Here is a 22,087-nt window from a genome sequence, read left to right on the forward strand (position 1 = left end):
TCAATAACATTGGAGTAGGGAGATTTCTATAGCAGGCAGCTGACACATTTTGACTTCTAGCAGGAAGGTGAAAATCTACCACATTGCATAAAAGATAGGGCATCATGAAATCCCAGGGTTTCATCAGTAAGGATAACAACAGTATTTTGACACTAGCAATATTTGACGGGTTTGAGAAAGATCCAAATAGTCCATTTTATTTCCAATTTTCTCATGTCAGCTCATTAGCACAAATTCACATGGAAACTCAGCCAGACCCAGAGCGCAGACAGCTGAAAATTGTATGGGCAGAATTCCCCCGTTGGCATGCGGGGGCAGGCCCCGCACGTCTGCGGGTAAAATGACACGCGGTGACGTCGGGCGAGCGTCCCGACGTCACCGCGCGCCATTGCGATATTTCGTTGGGCGGGTGCATGATGATATCTGCTGCGCGCCTGGTATTAATTAAAGGGCCACTTAAGGCCCTTGACTCACCAATCGACGCCGGTTTTTCGGCACCCGTGCAATCTTCAGGTCAGTGCAACGGGCAGGTGGGCAGGACGCATTTGTATAAACCTCATCCACGGGCGGGAGAAGAGGGCTCACTGAGGTCATGAGTGTGCTCTGTCAAATATTGATTTTTCAAAATTTTTGAAACTTGCCTGTGTGATCTGCAATATTTCAAAACACATACCAGCTGCTTTGTCTGGACTCTTAACCCTCAGGTCAGCACTCTTTTTTGGGCCTACAGGTTTCTGGAAGCCTTCCTGTAGCCTGGGAATAGGAGCTGAGCCCGCCACTGGAAGCACCTCCTCTGAGGAGGAAGGGAGGGCTAGAAGGGGGAGGGGGCCAGGAATGCACATTCAGCCTCCAGGAGAGCCACCTTTGGGAGGACAGGCGCAAGAACAAGGGGCGCAGTGCTAATAAGTAGACCAAGGCGGAAGGGGCCACAGAAGACACCACTATCCTGCTGCCAGGGTATACAGGCGGCGAAGCAGCTACCTCAGTATGTCTGAGGTGCAGTGCTGAAGGAGGCTCCATCTCTCAAGGGAGACAGTCAACTATATCTGTCACATAATTGGGTCTGAGGCCTCTGTTAACTGTGTGGGTGGACACCCCATGCCAGTGGCTCTAAAGGTCACAGCTGCCCTCAACTTCTATGCCTCTAGCTTCTTCCAGGGGTCGGTGGGTGATCTTTGCAGTGTCTCCCAATCAGCTGTCCACACTTGTGTCAAGCAGGTTACAGGCGCTCTGTTTAGGCATGCATTGACCTTCAGCCACTTCCATTGGGACCAGGCAAGTCAGGCACAGTGAGCTAGAGGCTTCATGGTGATTTCTGACTTCCCCCGCGTCCAGGGTGCAATAGACTGCACACATGTGGCCATCAAGGCGCCAGCGGGTGAGCCCAGTGCCTTCGTCAACAGGAAGGGATTCCACTCCATGAACGTGCAGATAGTGTGTGACCACAGGATGCTGATACTACAAGTCTGCGCAAGATACCCAGGCAGCTCCCACCACACCTACATCCTCAGACACTCCCAGGTGCAGGGGCTCTTCAGTGCTCCAGCCTAGCTTGATGGATGGTTGCTGGGTGACAAGGGCTATCCCTACAGAAGGTGGCTCATGACACCTCTCTGCCATCCAAGAACAGAAATTGAGCAGCACTACAATAGGTGCCACGCCTCGACAAGGGTTGTGGAGAGAATCATTGGTCTCTAGATGCGCTTCTGATGCCTGGACCGCACAGGGGGTGCACTCCAATACCCCCCAGACCGTATGTCGGTGATAGTGATTGCGTGCTGCGTTCTCCACAATCTTGCGCTGGAAAGGGGGGACGCAGTGGACGATGAAGATGTCGACGCAGTGGCTGCTGCTGCACAGGATGAGTCCAGCAATGAGTCCGAGGATGAGCTCGAAAAGGGAAATGCTGAGGGGGTAGATGCTGACCCGGGCATACTCCAGGGAGGCAGGGACACCCAGGAGGTTTTAATCCAAAGAACCTTCAGCTAGCCCACCACAGATGGACCTCCAGGACAAGCCTGGGCTGTAGGCTCCATACTCGATACCTAAGTGCCATATCTTGCAGGTTAGGAACAGTAACTAAGGGCCTTGGTTAATAAAGTTGAATGTCCCACAAAGCACTCATAACATTATTGGAAACCATACACATACAGAAGAAAAGAGGCACCCTCAGCCATGGTCACATGATGAAATTTAATATCACAGGCAAAGAAACTTAATGAAATAAAATGACAATGGCGTTCCAATTCAAAGCAAATCATAAAGACCTCAACTCGGGCCAACACAAAAGCACCAGTGATAAACCTGTTGTGTGCCTAAAGGACCTTATGTTTACGTTTCCGGGTGCTATCTCTTGTTTCTGCCCCATCGCCGGGAGTAGCATCTGAGACAACCTGCTCACTCTGTTGTCCTGTTAGCCTCGATGACCTTGGCGGGCATCCTCTGGCCCATGGAGCCTGTGCTGGCCCCACCTGGGAGGAAGCTGCCAGTTCCACAGCTGGCATCTCCCCAGTCGTCACAGCCTTACCGGATGCTACAGTCACTGGGAGAGGGGTGGAGGAGCTGCAGCCCTCATCCGGAGCGTCCTGAGAGGAGCCCGCAGAGATGACAGGCAGCTGCTGTGCTGACGTGATGTTGCTAAGGACCTCCCTGCTCACTGTGGATGGACGGGCACCGAGCTGGGAAGCTTGATGCCCACACCATCTCCCACACTGGCACTGACCAGCTGAGGACAATGCCGATGTGAGGGCTTGCTGGTCAGAACACATCCCCAGGAAGCCCTGATGGGTCTCCTGGAGTAGGCTCTGCAAGAGAGTTGCCATTCTCTTCATAGGGGGACACACGACGCTCGGACATGTGACTCATTGCTTCAGCGAACGTCCGCGTAGACTCCTCCACCACGGAGATTAAGCCAAGCATAACCTCATGTATCTCCCCCAGGTGCTCCTGCACACCCGGCCGCTGCGTCGTGGACGACTCCAGAGGCATATCATCAGGCACCGACTGAGCATATGCCTGGTCCCCTGTAGTCCTCCAACTGCTGGCACCATGGGCACTCTCTGTCTCTGCCAGCTCCTCCAGTGGCTGCGAAGTGCCCTCACCGCTGTGCCCCAGGACACACTAGCAGATGTTCTAACTGCCACCAAGGTGCTAGTATCTGCGCTGGTGCCTGCCTGGCAGAGATGGTGTGATGCTGGTGAGACTTCAGGGCCCTCAGGTGTGAGAGGGGGCATCTGCTGCTGCTCCTGCCGGCCCTGCCCCGCTGATGCTGAAAGGAAGAACAAGGACATTGTCTCCACGTTAAATGATCCAATGACAAAGTGCTTCCCTGTCCCCCAGATCATTATGCGTTCATCCTTCCATAGGCAATGGTCAAGTCATGTTGCAAAATTAAATCACTGAACATTCAGCACTGCCATGGCTGTTGGGAGAACAATGCTGACCTCACTGCAGGGCACACATACCTGCCCGTGGCACCCCAGCCTCATCGACACCAATGGACCTGGATGCATGGCACCTATCCAAATCCAGGGCCTTCTGCTCAAACTGGTTGAGAATGGCTAACTGCGTCTGGCCCCGCCAGTCCTCGCATGCTCTGCCACGTTATGAGCATTCTTCTCCTGAAAATGAGAGAAGAGCATTGATTAGTGCAAATTGCACATGGACTCTCTTCGCGCATGGCCCACCCCAACCAGAGTGGGACACATCAGGACTCCAGTGCCTCCTCACCCTGCTGCCGAACACTGACACAAAGGTTCTAGGCCTGTTTCCCCCCCAACCCCCCCCCCCCCCCCCCCCGCCCCCCCCGACCCCACCCCGTCCTTGGACACATGCTGCCTACATCACATTAGGCACCACACGGTATATCCTTCCATAGCAAGAAGTGCAAGCACGTGGAGTGCAGAGGGCAGCAGGTGGTTCATTGCCACGCCACCTTGAAGCTCCCCTCCCAGCATGTCATCACCCTGACTTGGACATGTCCTGCAGTTCAAGCATAGCGCCTAGGTGCAGCTCCTCCAGGTTGCCCTCAAAACAGTAATGCAGGTCTCAGTGTATCACATGCTGCGGGTGCAGAACCCATTTCTTCACCACCCTCTCAGGGTGACCTCGTCATGGGCAATATCTGCTGGCCCACCCAGCAAAGGACACATGCCGTCAATGATTCAATGCAGTCACTACACTCAGACTTGGCAGAGGATGGGCAGCAGGGGGGAAAGCTGACCTGCTGGGTTAAGTGACCAATGCCAGCATTGTCCTCACCCTTCCAGAATGCAACAAGTCTTTGGAAGCGCTTGCGACACTGGATCCAGGTGCACCACACCACGTCAAGGGAGCTCACCACTTCTGCCACCTCTTCCCAGGCGTGTTTCATCATGGGGAACCAGCACCTCCGGCCGTGCTGCCACCTCCTCGAGGAGGGCAGCAAGACAGTCATTGGAAAAACGAGGGGCACACTGGCCTACCCTCCGGCCTGGCCTGCCCTGATGTCCTAGCCTCCGGACTTGAATAACCTCCATTGTTCCTCTGCAGAGCCCTTCGCCCAGCCATTGAGAGCAGCCTTTCCAAGGCAGCCAGGCCTTCCTTTATACAGGCCGCCAGGTCGCCATTGGATCGCTATGCATGGAAGTTGTGAAGCACGCTGGGCGGGCCTTAATTGGCCTGTCCGCGTAAAATGGCGGCACAGACCCGATCACGATCAGCGATCAGGTCCACACCCACCCGCTCCTGCTCCGGGCCCCCCACCACCCAGAAAACTCTGCCCTTTGTTTCCTTCACATAAAATATGAAACAATCAAAGGAGAGTGTCATACTGGGGACAAATTTCTGAAAGATTTTAAAGGGCACTTCAATCCATTAATATCAAGGTAGAAGTGACAGGGCATTATGAGACAGACAAAAATAAAGGAGGTGGCTATAACTTCAGGTAGGATTGGTGAAATCCCAGATATACGCTGCAAATCTTCAATCAAAGTTACGTGGTCAATCTGGAGAAACTCCAAGAAAATTGTGGTTTAAGATGGGTGCTAATATATTGTTTCTGTGGGGTGAGGAAATGCGAAGATTGATTATTTTCAGTGCAACAATGATTAACAGAAAATCTTACCTTTAAGTAGTCAACATTGGTGTTTGTTGTCTTTGGCCCTTTTTTTGCATCCTTTTTCACCACTTCCATCTTCTTGCAAGCATTGACCTGTTGCTGTGTAGTTCTACACGTGCCAGTTGCCCAAGTGCCTTTTATCCGCATATGCCCCTTCACAGTGAGCAGTAGAAATCATCTGATTGTAGAAGGTGTCAAAGCTGAGCTCAATCCAGCCCTCAGCTTGAGGACAGACGTTTAAACATAAAGCCAGCGACTGGTGAGTAGAAATCAGGAAACTTTTGACATTCCTGGGTCACATACAGCTGAGCTCCATTTGCTGCCCTGGTCGAGAACAGCTAAGCCAGACCAGCTATCAAATCGAGGACTTCCTTTGCCTTATTCAGCCTGATGAAACAGTAGGGGAGCATTTCTGTGCCGCAAGATATGGGGACTATGGACATCCATGTCCTTTGGACAAGGAAGGAGCAATTCAACCTCCAGACCAAAAACAATTTTGTGCGTTTATTCTCAGATTGATGTCTTCTACTTTGTGCGTTGCGATTGTTTTTATTTTATAGATGGTTGTAAGGTGCAAAGTAGATTAAAGATTTATGTAGTTAAACTAATGTAATGCTTAAAACAGCAGCGTGCCCTGATGATAAAGGTGAGAGGGCAATATTTATTTTCTGGTAGGTTGAGTCATCAGCAAATGTGAAGTAAAGCAAACATGAAAAGTGCAAAGACTGAAATTATAAACACTAGAAATATAAAGCACTTATAAGGAAAAAAGATAGGTCAACCTTTTGAATAAAGACTTTCACCAGAAATCTTCAGATGAATGATCTCTTACCCAAAACCATAAGACCATAAGACATAGGAGCAGAAATTAGGCCATTCAGCCCATCGAGTCTACTCCGCCATTCAATATTGGCTGATAAGTTTCTCAACCCCATTCTCCCACCTTCTCCCCGTAACCTTTGATCCCCTTACCAATCAAGATCCTATCTATCTCGGTCTTAAATATAGAACCATAGAACATTACAGCACAGAAAACAGGCCATTTGGCCCTTCTAGTCTCTGCTGAAACATTATTCCGCTAGTCCCATTGACCTGCACCTAGTCCATAACCCTCCAGACCTCTCCCATCCATGTATCTATCTAATTTATTCTTAAACGTGAACATCTCTTTTCCCTGCTCAGGTACTAATGGATCTATGGTGTAATTCTAACATTTTCTATTTTTTGGTGAAGAAAAGTCTTTATTTAAATGTTAGGAATTTTCTTTCACAACAGTGTCGCTGTACCACTCCAATGAAATAATTGCACTATTCAGTCAGAACATTGCTGGTGTTATTATTGTTTCCCCAAATAAAAACGATCCAGAATTTTTTACATTTCAGAATACTATGTTGATACCAAGTGAAAGGAAAACATAAATTGTGGCGAAAGCTACTGTCCCAGTTGACCAGATTTTCAATTAGTGGGCTGCTGTAACAAATAAAACCAAAAGCAATGCTTATTTTCTACAACTTAATACATATTTAAATTCTATGTAACTCTATAGTCACTGGTTGTGAAATACAGTACACACCCTGGCTTACTAAATATTCTTCGTGGAATTTGCCAGCACATTTCCAAAAATGAAGTAAACTACAGTACACATTTTATTCAATGCCAAATAAATTTTTGAATTATTTCTGTTCTAAAAGCTAACACTCCATGACTAGAAATTATGTACCATAATATATTGTGTAACAATGCCATTGAGCTTTACAAACACATATCTCCCTCCATGCACCCTTAGCCATACCTTTCTGACCGTTAGTGAGAAATGTTAGTTCAACTCTTTTCATCTCCACAACTTGGCAGTAGTACACACATAAAGACTTGCATTAATATAGCATGTTTCATGACCTCAGAACTTGGCAAAGCACTTTACAGCCAATGAAGTACTTTTGAAGTGTAAACACTCTTGTAATGTAGGAAATGTAGCAAAATATTTGTGCACAGCAAGGTCCCACAAACAACAAAATGGTAATGACCAAATAATCAATTTAATGATGTTGATTGAGGGATCAATATTAGTCAGGACTAAACAACTAATTGCAACATACCTATATTTTTAAAAATAATATTTAACATTTTTGTTCAAGCCCACCCCCATAAATTGAAAAATGGTGAATGAACTCCCTCCACGTGGCCTCCTCATATGCCAGCCTAAGTGCCGTTTTCATCTGTAGAAGAGGAGGCTGTGGCCAAAATACTGATCTACCCATGTTTTGTTAAGACCATTCTTTGTAAATATGTGTTAGATGTAATGCAAGGTCAGAGGCGCAGCACTCCTACAGCTCTTCAAATTTCGCTCACCATCACTCTACAAATTAACAGCATAGTTATCTTCAAGTACACAATGCTTGTTTGTTTCCTCTTGGTCAGATAAAAACAAGTAATATTTACCATGAGTGATCTCTGCAACTAGTGTGAAGTTAATTTCAAATGTACTTTTGAAATGCCTTGCATCTTTTGCTTTGTAACCGTTCAAACATGTTCTGTTGCAGCACTTCACAACATCATGTTAAGTGAGTGGTACTAACTCTAGATTCGGTTTTGTTAAACTCCTTTGGCTTTTAGGTTTCAGCGTGGACACATCTTTGCATACTGTAGATTAGGAAGAACATTTTCTCTTAATATCTCTGGTTGGAGTCTGATGTATGCATGATGAGACTATTCTATTTGGCTCCTTACAGTTGATGCAAGTCTTTCTCCCTTTGATACACAATAAATATGCTAAATCAAACAAGCACCTCTAATTATGAATATGCACACTTTCCATGATAAGTGTCAGCTACACAAACTTTCTTTTAAAAATGCTGACTATAGTATAGCTCCCAAAACTACAGTTTGTTCTTTAAGTCAGCAGAACATTCAGTCTTTAAACAGTTCCAAAATATAACTGAAAATTGACATTTTTCCCAATAGCTGCAGTAGAGTGTTTTCTGAAAGCTTTTTTCAGTAATTATGAAAAAAATTACTCAAATTGGTATCCAATGTGATTTTTAGATTGCTTTTAAAATTTTGTCTTTGGAGTTTGCAGCATTTAAACCAAAAGGGCATAATTTATTACTTTTAATAATGGTATCCACCGTAGTGACCCTGTTGATGATATCCATCTTGGTAACCATGGTAACCATATCCATATTCATCCTCTGGGCAACGCATACCCAAGGATTGTTGAATGGCCATTTCCTGTCGTCGGAGTTGCATGGAGTCAACAAGGTCATAAACGATAGCCATATTCCACATTGGGGTTGGATACCATGACTTGACGTTTCCATCCTTCCCAACCAGTAACATTGAGAAATACTCCGGGCTCACTTGGAAATAATTCCGTATATCTTCTACCAAGGACTGGGAGAGCTCTTCACGATCAACAGTTGCGCTTCCTGTCAATGTAGCAACCAAAGCCAATAAACTTGTTTTACCAAACAGAAGTTTTAAAAGGTTTCTTCATTTTAAACACATTTCAGTGAAAATGCTATTTATAAATATATCCTTCCTAAAAATACCAAATTAATTATTAAAATACCATATTTTACTGAAGATTAAGTTCTCTTTGGCAAGTTCAAAGATTATTTGACTGCAAGATAAATTTACTACCTTATTTAAGTACCTATATAATTTAAAAATGGTTATTTATACTGCACTAGGAATAGACATCTTCAGAGTTTAAATCATATTCATATAATTTATTTTGTGTAGCAATAGGAATACTATATAAAAAGATTCAAAAGTTCAAAGATTCAATTTCTGCAGCCAAAATATATTAATATAGTCAAAGTGTAAAACTATTTACTGTTTTATTCCCTCCGTCCAATATGTCGTAAAGTAAATTATATACAGATGTCCGAATTTGCTCTGTCAGTTTCACCATGATTGGGGCAACGATTGAGAAGCCTGCATTAGATCTTGTACCTTTTTCTCTTTTATTATGATAAATCTATGTCACCTCTGCTACTATTTCAGTCATTCTGGCAATACAGCATTCTGGATGTTGAGAATAAGAAGCCTTGTATCCTTTCCTAAAAAAACCCTCTAATCTTACCTGGCTATGCATACTCTCCAAGTTAGAACTTACTGGCTGAGCCAGGCGTTGCAATACTGTACAGGATTATGAACAATTTCCTCCACCTAGTATCTCATTACATGGGAAACAGAGGAAACCACATCTCTCATTGGACTTCTGAGTTAAACTTTGCTACATTCTTGAATTTTGTCTTATGCAGCAAAAGTTGACAGCACTAGAAGTACTAAAACAGAAACCCAAACTTTGAAAGCTGCCACATCCGAGAAAAAAAAATCCTCATGGAGTTTCATCAAGTTTCTTTTTTAAAAAAAGAACTCCAATGTCATATTGTGGAGACAATAGATGCATTTATGTGAAATGTATACCTCCACAGAGACTGGACATGTTTTAACTGACAAAACATGGAACAGTGGAATAATGCTTTCACAACAGTATTAAATACTTTTGGGCAAATCCCTGTTCCACCAAACATTTTTGATATAGAAACATTTAAAACCTACTGCAAACCCGTAAAAAATTGATGGGGTTGGATAAATAAAATAAAACAATAATATTTATGGAACAGGGAAACCAATATGCAATACTTTTTCAATTTGGAGATGACATTTCCAGATCACCATTATTCATTTAATTTCTTTATTTGTAAAGTTTCATATTTTTTACATGAATCTATTTAAATTTTAGTCCATTTTGCAATTTTTCTCTTGGATTTTCTGTGTTGCGCACCATTTCTTACAGGTGAATAGGAAGAGTGATCCATTTCTGGATATCACTCAATATTACACACCCGACACCTGCTAGGGGAAGGGTGAAAACAGTGAGCGTTGACACAACCTTATGGTTAAATAACCTACCTGTGGAGCGTAGCTAATGCCATGCCCCCCAGGTAGCTTGGCAAAGACTGGGAAATTACCACATGGTGATTTATGGTCACGAATCCATGTCCTACCATTCCATTGGTACAGCTTGTTATTAGGAAAACTGACTCACAATGCTGTTTTGTACACAATTGTTACAAGTTTCAGTTCTGCCTTGAATATTGTCTTGGGCACAGCGATCCTGGCCACTTAAATAAACGATTTTTTCTTGTGTTCAGGGGTATGTCACGCTGCCTAATATCTAAAAATGAAGCAATCTAACTCAGGAACATATCCTTGTGATCTAAACTGGGTATTGTCTTTTATACATGTTTGCTTTTTGAAGCTGAACTGAAACAGTTTCAGAGAGCACATCTGATACTTAAGTTGCTAAATTTTACATACGGAAAATGGATGTGCTGAATAACAGCAGTAATCAATTCTCACCTTGATTCAGGCAAACACAGATTCAGGCTCAAGACTGATTTAACTCATTTAACTTTCACATGATCAGCTTTCTGATGCTGAATGGTCTATCTCCCAAATCTAGAGTTGGAAGCCCGCACATCAGAATTAGCTGCCTGCCCCCAACCCCTCACCCCATAACCCTAACTGCACCCCCCACCTCTATGCCACCAAGCTATTCTAGTGCAGGTATTACATTGGAATTTATACATATGTAGACATTATCCAGGTGTATCCTATTCACAAAAAGCCAAATCTTGCAATGAGAAAATAGTGATTATACAACTCTTGGCCTTATATTGTGTTTTTATATGGTTTTGGCTTGTATATGTATTTTGAAATGTGATCTTATATTTAGCACGGTAATCAAAATGCAAAAGTTAATTCCCATAAAAATTATGATAATCCCATATTTCACCAAAGAAGATAGATGTAAATTTAGTGAATTCATTGTATCTCACTGTATTAAGGTTATGATTGCACACTTATTTGTCCAAGAACCTATTATAGCTTTCATTTTACGAGTGTTGAAAGGTACCAAGGAGCTGAAGAGAGAAATGCCTTTACAAAGCTTGGTCAGAATTCAGAAAAGTTCTGAAAGTTATTCAGGTAACCAGTTAATGTTTAAGTAAAAACATTGTCTGGAAAAAGGATTGTTTCTAGTAGGTTTTCTAAAGGAAATCTGTGAAAAAGAGAAGGAATCACTCATCAAAGACACAAAAAAATAATTTTGTAGCAATGCTGATGACAAGAATGATCTCTCCGCTGTCAAAGGGAACCCTGTGTCTGATGGACAACACCATAAAACAATTCCTCAACCCACTCCCCTCCCCACACCTACCGCCACATCACATTCCCAGCAGAATGTGGAGGAACCAACTACTGAAACAGAACTTGGAAGTCACTTTCGTGTAATTTATGAGATGAAAACAAAATTAATTAATTATTAATTAAGTTAATAATTTAAAATTGGTTATGATTCAATTGGATTTATAGCTTTTTTTAAAAAAGGAACTTCTACAGTATCATCTTTCAAGTAGACTTTTGCTAAAGGAAGGTTGAAAGTCGATGCTATAACATTTATTAAAAACTATGAGAATAAAAGAGATCATGTTATATTGCAAAACCTCTCACTTCTTAAGCTGCTCCTTTGGGCACAAGCATTATTTACTTATAAAATAGTGCCATATTTATATTGGAACATGTTGGCTGTCATTGCCAGATATAGTTTCAGCTCTCACAGCAGCATAAGTATTTTTAAATATATCGAATCTTAATGAAAGCACTCTTACCGTTAATTGGATAGAGTTCCAAAACTCCTCCAACATCAATACCCACGCCCATCAACTTCAGAACAGCCAAATGACGTAAACCTTAAAAGAGAGATTTATTCTCAAGTTAATCTTATGGAATAATATGTAGACCGCAAATAACACTACAAAATAAATTTGAAGCTATGGTATTATGTTTCTACAATGTTTCTCTTTCCGTTTTGGGTTCACGAGTTCCAGATAAGCCAATTAGCTCAGTACACTCAGGTCAGTTTGGAAACAGAAGTACTAGAAAATAAATCACTAACGAAGTAAGAGAAACAAATGAAATAGATGCAGAAATAATGCAGTTGTAAATATAAGCCTGTAAATGGCCAGGAATGGGGACATTACATCACATATTTCCCAATGAGAACTGAGCACTAGTATTGATCTGATAATGGCCCCGAGGTCTTCTTTACAACAGAACAGTGAGCTGCAGACAATTGCTCGACTTCTCCAAGAAGCACACCAGCAAAGAGCATATGAATTTCTAATTGTTGCGTCACTGCAGGAAAACCTGAGGTAGGTCTTGCTAAAGACAAGGACAATTAGGAGTGCAGGGATGGGAGGGTGCTGTGACTGTGAGGGACTAGAGGTAGCAGGGCAATCGATGGCTGACAGCATCCAGTGTTTTCCAAATGGAGTTGGGGTGAGCGCTCCTGCACCTCACAGCTCCACATTCAGATATATAATTATTACAAACTTACTTTTGAGGTGGTTTGTAGTCCCATTAAGGACTGTTGGCTAGGCTGCATGTAGATCTGCATTCAGCACACAACAATTTGCTAAAGGGTTCAGTAAAGCGGTGTAAAGCTGCATTAATTACATGTGCAAAAAGATTAATGCCTGTTTCAGGGGTGGGCCCTGGGTGCCACTTTTGATGCTTATATCAATATGGTGGATTGCACACATCCTGCTCAGAATGTATGTGCACTCCACCCACCTTATTGAGCATGTGGGTGCCCATTATACAACCACAGCATTGAATTTCTAAGTGAGGCTTCCAGGACAGGACAGTTTTCTGCAGGTTGAAAGTCACTGTGCTCAGTATTATAGCTTGTGGTCATGTTTTTGAAAGTGTACAATTTAAGAACAATTGTCCCCACATAAAACAACGAGGGATCAATCAGTAACAGCAGGAAATGAATTTCTGACTGCAAGTCTGACCTTAAGCTTCGTGTCACTTGTCACTTTAATTCTCCATCCTTTTACTCTAACATTTCTGTCCTTGACCTTCTACACCGTTCCAATGAAGCTCAATGCAAGCTTTTTTTATTCATTCATGGGATGGGATGGCTAGGCCACCATTTGTTGCCCATCCCTAATTGCCCTTGTTCAGAGGGCATTTTAAGAGTCAACCACATTGCTGTGGGTCTGGAGTCACATGTAGGCCAGAGCAGGTAAGGATGGCAGATTTCCTTCCCTAAAGGCCATTAGTGAACTAGTTGGGTTTTTATGTCAATCAGCAATGGTTTCATCATCAGACTCTTAATTCCAGATTTTTTATTGAATTCAAATTTCACTATCTGCCGTGGTGGGATTTGAACCCCAGTCCCCAGAGCATTAACCTGGGACTCTGGAATACTAGTCCAATGACAATATCACTTATGCCACCACCTTCTTCCCCCCCACCCCTACCCTCGGCCAAGCATGCATAATGAGTCCACCCAGTTCTACTGAAAGAGTTCTTACACCTGTCCTCATTATTTATACTTGGCTGAGAGTCTAGGCTTATAAGAAAATTTTCAGCAGAGGCTTCTGTTTTGACAGTTGGGTAGAACTGTTGCCTTTGCTTGATCGACATATTTAAGTGGTTATAATAAATTGTCCTTATGGTGATCTCTTTTGTGAATGTCTCAATGTTTATTTGCACAAGATTAAGGGATGTGATGTGTTTGAAGCCTCTGACATTGATACTTTTATGGTCACCCAATTGACATTTCTATAGGGTTATCGGAACAGCAGCTTATTTTTCAAAAGAAGATTTATGAATGTTTTTTTCTGAGCAATTCCATACATGTTACTATTACTATATGCTTCATTGGTTCTGTACATAATGTATACTGGATGAATGGGCATGGAAGGGCATTGAGTTGACATGGAGAGCATGTGGGGCCATGGGGTTGGGTGGGGGATATAAGTTGGCATGGGGACTATAAGGGGCCATGGGGTTAGATAGGGGGAATGAGGTGGCATGGGAAATGAGTGGGGAGGTGAGGGGGGAGGGCTAGAGGACCTAGCAGCCTTTAATACAAAGGACACAAAGTCTGTGAGAAGCGAGACAGGCCTTCTAATCAGCCCACCTCAGCACTCAGCCACCTCACTGGCTACCTATACTCTGCTTCCAGAATCCCACTCACCGCCCAGAGCAAAGAGTGTGACATTTGGGGGCCTTTGGATCGAGGTCAGGAAATTGCCCAACCTTGGTAGAGAAAGTCTGGCCCTCTGTTTCCTTTTTTTGTATACATGAGCCTCCCATCTTGCCCTCTCCTCTCCTCTGCTCCTTCATAAAAGTTGTTCTTCTAATATCTTGAAGTTCTGACATAGGGTTATACATGAAATAGGAACTTCTTCCTTTCTCCACCTACTGAGTGTTTCAAGCATTTTCTGTTTTTAGGTAAACATGTTCACTCATTATTAACAATTATTTCAGTGGCGCACCAATTCTCAATTGTTTGATTTATATTGCCCACATTGAGAAATGAATTTTCTACACACTCTATATTTTGCTTCACTGCTACCTTGGCTGTCCTCATGCTCAAGCATAGGGAGAGTCACTAGTAGACAAGATCAAAGGAAATAGTCCAGCCTATTAGAAAACTGTCCTGTGAGTTAGTTTTTTTAGATGCAAAACACATGATAACATTAACAAATCAGCAGAATGGATGTGTAATTGGCAGATGAAATTCAATATAAATAAATACGAGGTAGTGCATTTTGGTAGGAAGAATAAGGAGATGGGATATTCCTTGGCAATTAAGTGTGAAAAAGTGGTAAAAGAGCAAAGCTTCTTGAGGATTCAGATACACAATTCTCTAAAAGTAACAATGCAGATTAATAAGGCAGTAAAAAAACTAATCAGGCACTGGGGTCCATTGCTAAAGGAATTGAATTGAAAAACGGAGAAGTTATGTTGAATTTGTACAGAATTTCAATTATAGCACACTTGGAATACTCTCTGTAGACCTGGACTCCATACTATAAAATGGATATAGAAATATTGAAGAAAGTTCAAAAATGATATACTAGTATGATACCTTGAGGGGTTATACTTATCAGGAAAGATTGAACAGGCTGGGGCTTGTTTCTAACAGACCTAATAGAGGGTTTTAAGTTTCTGAAAGGAATTGATGAATAGATGTAGAGGAGATGTTGAGGGGGAGATCAGGCCAAGGACCATAAGTATAAGACCATTACTAATAAATCTACTAGGGAATTTAGCAGTTCTTTACTAAAGTGTAGTTTAAATGTGGAACTCACTACTATAAAGACTGGTTGAGGGGACTAGCATTGGTGCATATAAGAGAAAGCCAGATAAACATACGGGGCAAAATTTTCCCCCTGTTGGGGGGGGGATGTGCAGGTGTGGGCGGAAGGCCCTCCGATCAGGCCCCCAAATGGGGGCGTGCCGCAATTTTTCCTGGGCGGGCCAATTACAGTCCGCCCAGCGTGTTGTCTGCACGGAAGTGCTGTGCACTCCCTGTGTGGGCGGGGGGAATGGCAAATATGGAAGTGCGCTCATTCGCGCGCGCTCTGAGACTAAGTGCTGCCTCAGGGAGATCAGTTCCCAAAGGGAAAATGTTATTCTTTCGAAAATTTCACTAACCATCCATGTTCCCTCATGTGACAATGTCACATGAGTTGGGACATGGACATAACTTTAAGTAAAAGTTAATCTTAATTTTTTAATTCAATCATGAAATCTCATCCCGCCTGTGGATGAGGTTTGATGCTTTTTCCGGTGGCCGCCAGCACTCTCGACATGCCCGCCAACCTTAAGGTTGGACGGGCAGGTCCACTAATTAGTTTAATTGCTTTTTGAATGGCCTCAGTACACCGTTGGCAGGTCGGCGGGTGCACAGCTGACTCGGCTGCACCCCCGCCAACCTGAAAATGCAAATGACACAGGATGATGTCGGGAGTCCCGCCTGACGTCATTCCGCGTCATTTCATGCATTGGTGAGCAGGCCCCACACCTGCCCCCGCTCGCCAACGGGAAAATTCTTGCCATGAGAGAGATAGGAATAAAGAATTGTTCTGATAGGATTAGATGAAAAATAGAGGGAATAGGCTTGTGTGGAGCATAAATACATGAGCTAAATGACTAGTTTCTGTGCTGCACATTCTATTTATTTCTATGAAAGAGATTGGGTGGGGTTCATGGTTTCTTATATTTATTTGATAACATTTTGCAATCATGCAAACAGTCCAAAGGGGCCTGTATTTGTCATTCTCACTGGGAACACTGAAACCCTTAAGATGTGCCCTGAAAGTAAGACACTGCTAATGAAACTGGTTTGTAAACTTATACTCTGCACGTCACTCTAATTAAGCAGAAGTTTTTGTAGGTAAACTGCACGGTACCTTACAAACTGTCTCCTACTGGGGACTGGTATGGGAATTAAGCATCCATTTAGATTGCTCTTATACAGTTAATTTTAGGTTGATCCCAGTTAGTTGCAATAGGGTTAATTGTGTATGCTTTCTCCCATTCTGAATAAAATAAATCATGGTCAAGAAACAAAATTCTCAGAAAATTGACAGTGTCTCCTCATTGAGAAGCAAGATTACATAGCTTGGTCAGTAAAGATGGTCACTCTCACCTAGGTTGCAAGCTTGTGAGTTTAAGGCATAAAGCTGATGTTGATAGGCCCATTCTTCATCAGTGGGGGTAGAAATAATAAATAAACGTCTCCTCCAACGGAATCTGAGGAAAAGGAACAAAACAAATGAAAACAATTCCAGCCAGATGGTGCACAGAGGCTCCAGTCTTGCTCAGCCTCTCCTGCCATCAACAGGGAGAGGCAGAAATGCTTTGTTTGCTACACTGGTGTCTCTTAACTTAAAATAGATTAGCCATTGCTTAAAAAATACCACCCTGCACTTCACTTTCCTGGAATCATGACATTTTAAGAAAGTAACTTGGAGAACAGTGGAAAGGAAAACAAGCTCGCATATGAATGGAATTTGTGCCAGCTATTCAAATAAGGGAAAATCCTGGCGAGAGATCTAAGTTAACCTAATTCTTTTTTGCTTGACTGAGCTGTGGAGGGATTAAAGACATGTTTTCTGATGAAAGATTTCCATCAAATAGAGCTTTACTTTAACTCATGATCTAACCACTTGTGCATTTTTTGAACCTATCAATGTTTGGTGCAGAAATTTGTATTTTAACTGAGTCTTTGATTATTCGTAATGAAAAAGTGAACTGGATAGTTCATTGGGTTGAATACTGGCTTTCTAATCTGCAACCTAGGGCAGAACTTTACATTTGGCGCGCAGGCGTGCGCCCGACACACCGGATGATGTTGGCCGTGTGTCCCGACGTCATCGCGAAGCCACGTGATATTTCGTTCGGCGGGCGCGCGCGGAGTCGGCTGCATGCCCGCCGATAATTGAAAGGCCTATTAAGGCCATTAACCAGGTAATTAACCTGAACTTTACGCTGTCCATCCAACCTTACATCCAAACCCAAGCGGCCTTTATGTTTTTTAGGAAACCTCATCCACGAGCGGAATGAGGTTTCCTGAAGCTAATACAAATTAAAGTTTCATTTGAATTTAAAAACATGTCCCATCTCATGTGACACAGTCACACGAGGGGACATGTTTCATTGAATTTTTCTGCTCTTTATTAATCTTTTCATAAAGCGCTTCAATCTCTGAAGCGCACTTTCGCCCGCATACGCAAACTGTGCGCTGGGCCCGGCTCTTCCTCCTCCCCCCGCCCGCACAGGCAGCGCTCAGCACTGCTGCTCGCGATCCATGCAGGGCGGACCTTAATTGGCCCACCTGCGTGAAATCGCGGTGCGGAGCCAATTGCAGGAGGCGGTCAGCTCCGCAACCGCTCCCACCCGCTCCCACCAAGCCTGCCTGACAAATGGAAAATCCTGGCCCTAGGTTTAAATTGAACCCAGACTGGAGTGATGAAAATTCATTCAGGCTGCTGGGTGAAAGAGATTTTGGACAATCTTAAGCTAACTATTAGTAGTTAAGGACCAAATGCACAAACCTCCAGTAAAAAATAACAATTTCATTCACAGACAATAGGATGGCTGGTGTGGAAAATGGAAAGTATTACATTGGTACCTTAGATGATAAGATATGTTGTTGGGGTAGAAGACGTTCCTTTATTTCTTTCTGAATACTACTAATAAACTATTAGGAGGAGGGGAGGCAATATTGATTAGGTAGGATATTACAGTGCTGGAGAGAGGGGATGTCCTGGAGGGGTCAAGAACAGAATCTATTTGGTTAGAGTTAAGAAACATTTGAGATACCATCGATCTATTGGGTGAATTCTATAGGACTCCAAATACTGGGAAAGACATCGGGGAGCAAATTTTCAGGGAATTTTCATGGGCGATGGTGGCATATTGGTAATTTTACTGGACTTGCAAGGCTAATGTTCTGGGGATATAGGTTCAAAACCAGCCATGGCAGCTGGCATGAAATTCGAATTCAATTAATAAATCTGGAAGATAAAGCTAGTCTCAGTAATGGTGACTATGACAGCTATCAATAGATTGTTGTAAAAACCCACCTGGTTCACTAATGTCCTTTAGGGAAGGAAGTTTGCCAACCGTACCCAGTCTGGCCTACACGTAACTCCAGACTCTTAACTGCCTTCTGAAATGGCCTAGCAAACCACCTGCTTCATGGGAAATTAGGGATGGGCGATAAATGCCAGTCATGCCAGTGATGCCCATATCCCATGGAAGAATGAAGAAAAAAAAGAAATCACAGGGTGCCATGCTGCCGCATAATAGGCTTGCCAGAACAAGGAAGGGCAATATAAAATAAAGGGTACAATTCTAAGGGGGTGCAGGAACAGAGTTTTTTATGCACAAATTATTGAAGGTGGCAGGGCTGATTGAGAAAGTGATTAAAAAGCCATATGGGATCCTGGGCTTTATAAGTACAGCATAGAGTACAAAAGCAAGGAAGCTATGATGAACATTTCAAAAACACTGATTCAGCCTCCATTGGAGTATTAATTTGGCCATCATATGGATGTGAAGGCTTTAGATAGGGTGCAGAAAAGATTCATTAGAATGGTTCCAGGGTTGAGGGACTTCAGCTACACCAGAAGCTGGCATTGTTCTCCTCAGAGTATAGAAGGCTGAGAGGAGATTTGATAGAGGTGTTCAAAATCTTGAGGGGGCAGGACAGAGTAGATAGAAACTGTTTCCAGTGGTGGTAGGGTCAAGAACCTCAGGGCACCAACTTAAGACAAAAGAACCACAGGGGCATGAGGAAAAACCTGGGTACAATCTGGAATGCACTACCTGAAAATCTGGTGGAGGCAGGCTCAATTGTGACTTTAAAAGAGAATTGGATAAGTATCTGAAAAGGAAAAATTTGCAGGGCTCTGGGGAAATGGAAAGGAGAGTGGGACTAGCTGAGTTGCTCTTACAGACAGCTGACATGGACAGGACAGGCTCAACGGCTCCCTTCTGTGTTATGATTCTGTGGTGCCTATGAACTTAATTTACTAAATCTATGAGAAACTCTAAAGATTGTCATATGGCTCAGCTATATGTCAATATCCTTAACTCTGTGAGTTGGAATGGCATCATTTCAGATCCAGTGAGTCAGTCAGGTATAGATATGTGACTCCAATCTGAGAGGGCAAACAACGAGAAAGTGGTTGAAATGACAGACCAGCAAAAATAAATCACATTGTTGGCAACACAGGAATATAATGACATCATTGATGTCAGGTTCCAGTTGGATACGTGTTTGAGTTTAGTCAGCATTCTTTGTGCGTCTTTGTGTTGTTACAAATGACAAGTTTTATAAGATTGGATGTTTTGGGACTGTACCTAGAAATGAGGAAGAATGAAGAGGTCATGTGACCTGTTCTGAATTCTGCTGACAACAAACCTGGGTGATGTGGTTGTTAGAAGTTATCTTCCAGGGAAAAAGGTGCAGGATATTCACAACTGCAGACAATGACCTGGGCAGCTGTCATGATTGTGGACAGACTGTTAGGCCTGCATTTTTGTGCAGTCGGAAGGACTCTTGGGCCATTTAAAAATGACGTACCCAATTCTGGGATTCCTGGCTGCATTCCCAGTTCTCTCAGAGCCCAGACTCAGAGGGGCATGAAGGTAGCATGTGGAGTGGGTGAGGGGTGATGGGTTGTGAGGGGTGATGGCTAGAGGGCCTAAACCTTAACCAAACAACTGGGACAAAGTCCCAGAGAACTAAAGTGCCCTTTCAACCAGCTCGCTGCACCCGGCCTATGACTACCTTCAATCTGCTTACAGAGGTGGCGGGCTCAAATCCATCCCCCCCTGCCCCCCGCCTTCACCAACCCCCCAACCCACCCACCCCCAAGGAAAAGATCATGGCATTCAAGGACTTTTTAGTGAGGCAGGTGCAGTGAACTGGGAAATTCCCGACTCAAGCTACCCGCCTTGGTTGTGAAACTTCAAAATAATTGGCAAATATAAAAGCACCCTAAAATATGAATATAAATAAATCTGTTTCAATTATATTGCTCTTTAGTTTTAAAACTGTACATGCCTGGACAAGAAATTTTCTAATGATCTTGGTTTGTCTTCTTTCTTGCATGGTGTACCATCTCTCTTCTGTTTCTCCATCTCTTTGATTCTTGTTGTGAAGGCGTCAATGAAATTGAACACAGCTTGCATAGCGATTGGTACTTCATAGTGTTGCTGTCAATACAGATATCCATGGTTATCTTTTCTGTCCTTTCTGTTTGCAGGATTCGATTATACATGAAAATGAAAAATGGCAGCAACACAACATCCAGAGCTATATTTTTCCATGTTAATGTTGCATTCAGTGAAGACCCCATTCCACCTTCTCTACAATATCATCTTGTATTTATATGGCACCTTTAACACAGTAAAATCCCTCAAGGATCTTCACAGGAGCATAATCAGACAACAGGAAGATATTAGGAAATGTGACCAAAGGTTGGTAAAAGAGGTGGGTTTTAAGGAGCATCTGAAAGGAGGAGAGAGAGGTGAAGTGGAGGAGAGAAAGTGGTGGGCAATTTAATGAGGGAATTCCAGAACTTAGGGTCTTAGATAGCTGAAGACATGGCCACCAATAGTGTAGCAAGTGGGAGAGATCAGAACTGAAAGAATGCAGAAGGATGTAGTGTTGGAAGAGGCAACAGTGATAGTGAGAGGTGAGACTGTAGAGGGATTTGATCTCTGTCTTGCCTCTACCATTGGTATAATTGCATTAATGAAGCACTACTCAAATCTATAAAACTGCAAGTTGATCTGCCAGCTTAGCATTGTTAACAGTAAATTTTAAGTGGAAGCTTTTAAAGTGTACCCTTTTTAAAAATCAGACAGTTGCAAAGCTTAATATTTCTTTTTCTCATTTTATTATATATATTTTCAGGAAAGTTTTGTATAAACATGTGTCAGTGTTTATGAAGCTCATAGGGCCAGTTGCTGAGCCCATGCCATAATGCAGGAGAATGACCTCAATGTTTAAAGCAGAAGTACCCAGCAAAGTAACTACAAGGGTAGAAATCACTGACAGTGTGCAAACCAGACAGCACCAGCAGAGTATGTGTGCTATCACTAAGTGAAGTTACATGGTGTAATCCCTGCAACATTTGGCATTTACATCAGTTATGCAATGTAAACAAGCTCCCATCTGCACAGCAGGCTGCCTGGGAGATCACTCGCACGTGAACACAATAAGAGAACTAAAAAGCTTCTGGAGTCCTTTAAATATACTGTGTTCTCAGGCACAAGACAAGGAAAAGGAATTACAGCTGCCAAAAGCCTGGGAAATGGAAAATTCTTGCTCATGCATGCCCAGACTCACAGGAGCTAAGCTTGAACTTGGAATGGATGGAGTAAGGCAAAATATTGCTACCTTATTTCACACTGAAGGTTAAACTCCCCAGAAAGAATGGTCCAACAAATACAATAGCACATAGTTCATCAAGAAGACCCAGAGACCTGGCTGCAAATGTATAAGAACTGAGAAAAGCTTCCATAGCAAGGCTAGTCAAAAACATCTTATTACAAGTAGTTTCCCCAAGTGTGTGTGCCTTAAAGTATTTCCTCATA

General features: G+C 43.1%; 1 protein-coding gene across 1 annotated transcript in view; it reads right to left on the reverse strand.

The window, feature by feature from the left end:
• Positions 1 to 6,413: 6,413 nt before the first annotated feature.
• Positions 6,414 to 22,087, reverse strand: part of ccdc80 (coiled-coil domain containing 80) — a 32,495-nt gene continuing 16,821 nt past the window's right edge. The window contains exons 4-7 of the mRNA XM_078559722.1: positions 20,550 to 20,701; positions 16,623 to 16,726; positions 11,779 to 11,859; positions 6,414 to 8,523 (exon numbers count right to left, since the gene is read on the reverse strand). Of these exons, the coding sequence (XP_078415848.1) occupies positions 8,207 to 8,523; positions 11,779 to 11,859; positions 16,623 to 16,726; positions 20,550 to 20,701 (654 nt within the window). The 3' untranslated portion in view covers positions 6,414 to 8,206. The remainder of the gene's footprint in view (positions 8,524 to 11,778; positions 11,860 to 16,622; positions 16,727 to 20,549; positions 20,702 to 22,087) is intronic.

Source organism: Cetorhinus maximus, chromosome 16, assembly GCF_964194155.1.
Source record: "Cetorhinus maximus chromosome 16, sCetMax3.hap1.1, whole genome shotgun sequence".
Taxonomy (NCBI): Eukaryota; Metazoa; Chordata; class Chondrichthyes; order Lamniformes; family Cetorhinidae; genus Cetorhinus; species Cetorhinus maximus.